At 38.0% G+C, this 2,115-nt stretch overlaps 1 protein-coding gene across 1 annotated transcript in view; it reads left to right on the forward strand.

Moving 5' to 3' along the window:
* The first annotated feature begins 761 nt into the window (after positions 1-761).
* dennd2d (DENN/MADD domain containing 2D) overlaps positions 762-2,115 on the forward strand; it is a 64,111-nt gene continuing 62,757 nt past the window's right edge. Inside the window, exon 1 of the mRNA XM_015394605.1 lies at positions 762-982. Coding sequence (XP_015250091.1) covers positions 953-982 — 30 coding nt within the window. The 5' untranslated portion in view covers positions 762-952. The remainder of the gene's footprint in view (positions 983-2,115) is intronic.

The following is a 2,115-nucleotide window of genomic DNA, read 5'->3' on the forward strand; positions in this document are numbered from 1 at the left end:
GCAAAGCTTTGGAAAAAAATGAGTTAAATCAAGAATCTTTAAACTCTGTGGACCCATTAGAAGGGGTTAAGCTGAAAGACAAGCCATAGATGCAAAAATAAAAAACAATGAATGAATTAAAGGTCTGAAAGAAAATCACCAAACATGAAAGCTCATTTAATAAATGCATAAACCAAACTGAAAGAAGATGTGCTCCCAGTATTAGTGGCGTTAAACACAAAGGACTATTGTGAATATCAAGCAGAGCGTTTTAAACTGGTTTCAGGTTGATTAACCACAGTGTTTCGCTGTAAGTTAAACTTTGTATAAATAAAATAAAATAGGCTGATAAATAGTAGAAGTAATCATATTCTGTAGGGTGTGTGTGTTTTGTTTCTCACAGCCCGCTTCTGCATTTGGTTCTGTTAATGTCCACTGAAGGGAGGATCAACTTCACTTTTTCTGTCATGAAACAGAAAACCACAGACCTTTGTAGCATCATCATACCTGTCTGATGTTCCAAGCTGGCTCACCTGGCGGCATAAACTGAATGGTTCCTCTGAAAGGTTGCACCGTCCCTCCCCAGACTTGTTTCAGTGGAAACAAAGAAACTTCAAACTGAATAAGCAATATTGTTTATTATTAAACTTTTTGGCCAAACCCGATTGAGAAGCTGCTGAACAGGTTTGCTCCTCACAATGCTTTCTCACAACACGCCCATGCAACGACACTGTGTTTTGGTTTAACATTAAAAGAGGAAATCCCAGCATCAGAGTGAAGTCCACCAACCGCGCATTTCATCAGCAGCACTTCCTCATGCGTGTGCACTTGCCTCTTCATTACTGTTTGACACTGCACAGCATATTCTGTGCATTTCTTTGCATGTTGGTTGGTGAGTAGATACAATCAGACTCATGCCAAGGGTCTAACATTGTCACTGGATCCAGTGGACACATCTACCTCCCCAGGACAAATGGACAAGACTTCAGGGAAAGGACAGGTGGTGAGTATTCTCTCACACAGGTCATAGTGTTTAAGGTTACAGGCTGTTCCATTATCTCTCTGTGATCAACTTGCAGCTTAACTGCCTTAAGGAAGTCTATGTGAGTTCTCATAATTACAAACCATTTATGCTGTAGACTTAGCATGATCGAAAACACCTCTTCACTTCTAACATTTCCTGCCAATATCACATGACACGAGGAATACAGAACTTTGATCGTGACAACTTTTACTTCCTGTGGTAAGAATTACAAGAGCAAACCATTTTACTGCTGAGATTATCGCAGAGGAGCTTCGCTTTTCTACCCTATGTGTAAAGATATGGCATCCTGGAATGGTGTACAGGTTCTTAATCCTGCTCAGATCTACTGCCTTAAAAAATCCTCTTCTAATAAACTTCATGGTTTTAATCGTAGATCTGGTTTCCATAGAAACGTCTACCCAATCCTGTGCACAGCAGTGCTGATAACTTTATCTATACTATGGCTCCATAATGCACTCTACTGGCTGTAAGAAAAAAAATGTCTCTGCTGATTTTCAGAACAGTAAAGATCAGCAAGCTACAGTAGCCTGCGAATATGATGACGCTGTAATTTCTGGTACTAGAGACTACATGTAATGAGGTGACTGTATTTGGATTTACAAATCAGAGAACATACAGTCCTGAAACACTTCATTCATTTCACCTTAAGGAGACGTTTGAAGTATGCCCTCTCTGTGTGCTTTAGAAGAAAAGTTGAATAACAACCTTCCATGTGCCCACGACTTTCAAATCTTTCGAATTAAATAATAATAAAAAGTTGGGCTGAAACAATTAGTCGTGATTGATCGATTATTGAAATAAACTGAATTGTTAATTGGAGCGTAGAGACTTTAAAAAATGCCTTTAGGTGACAGAAACCCACTCAGAGCAGTAATTATACCAAGATTTTACAAAAGATAAAAAAAAAATTTTCATCTGTAAATATGCTCTATCCATAACTCCTGAAGTGGAGAAGATTTAGCTCCCCTTGGTTTACTTTTGTGAAAAGTCTTCTTTAAGGAACATTTGGCTATCTAATTATTAATCAGAATAATAATCAACAGATTGATGGATTAGCAAAATAATCATTAATTGTTGCCCTTATTGAAAAA

Source organism: Cyprinodon variegatus, unplaced genomic scaffold, assembly GCF_000732505.1.
Source record: "Cyprinodon variegatus isolate N-32 unplaced genomic scaffold, C_variegatus-1.0 Scaffold698, whole genome shotgun sequence".
Classification (NCBI taxonomy): Eukaryota; Metazoa; Chordata; class Actinopteri; order Cyprinodontiformes; family Cyprinodontidae; genus Cyprinodon; species Cyprinodon variegatus.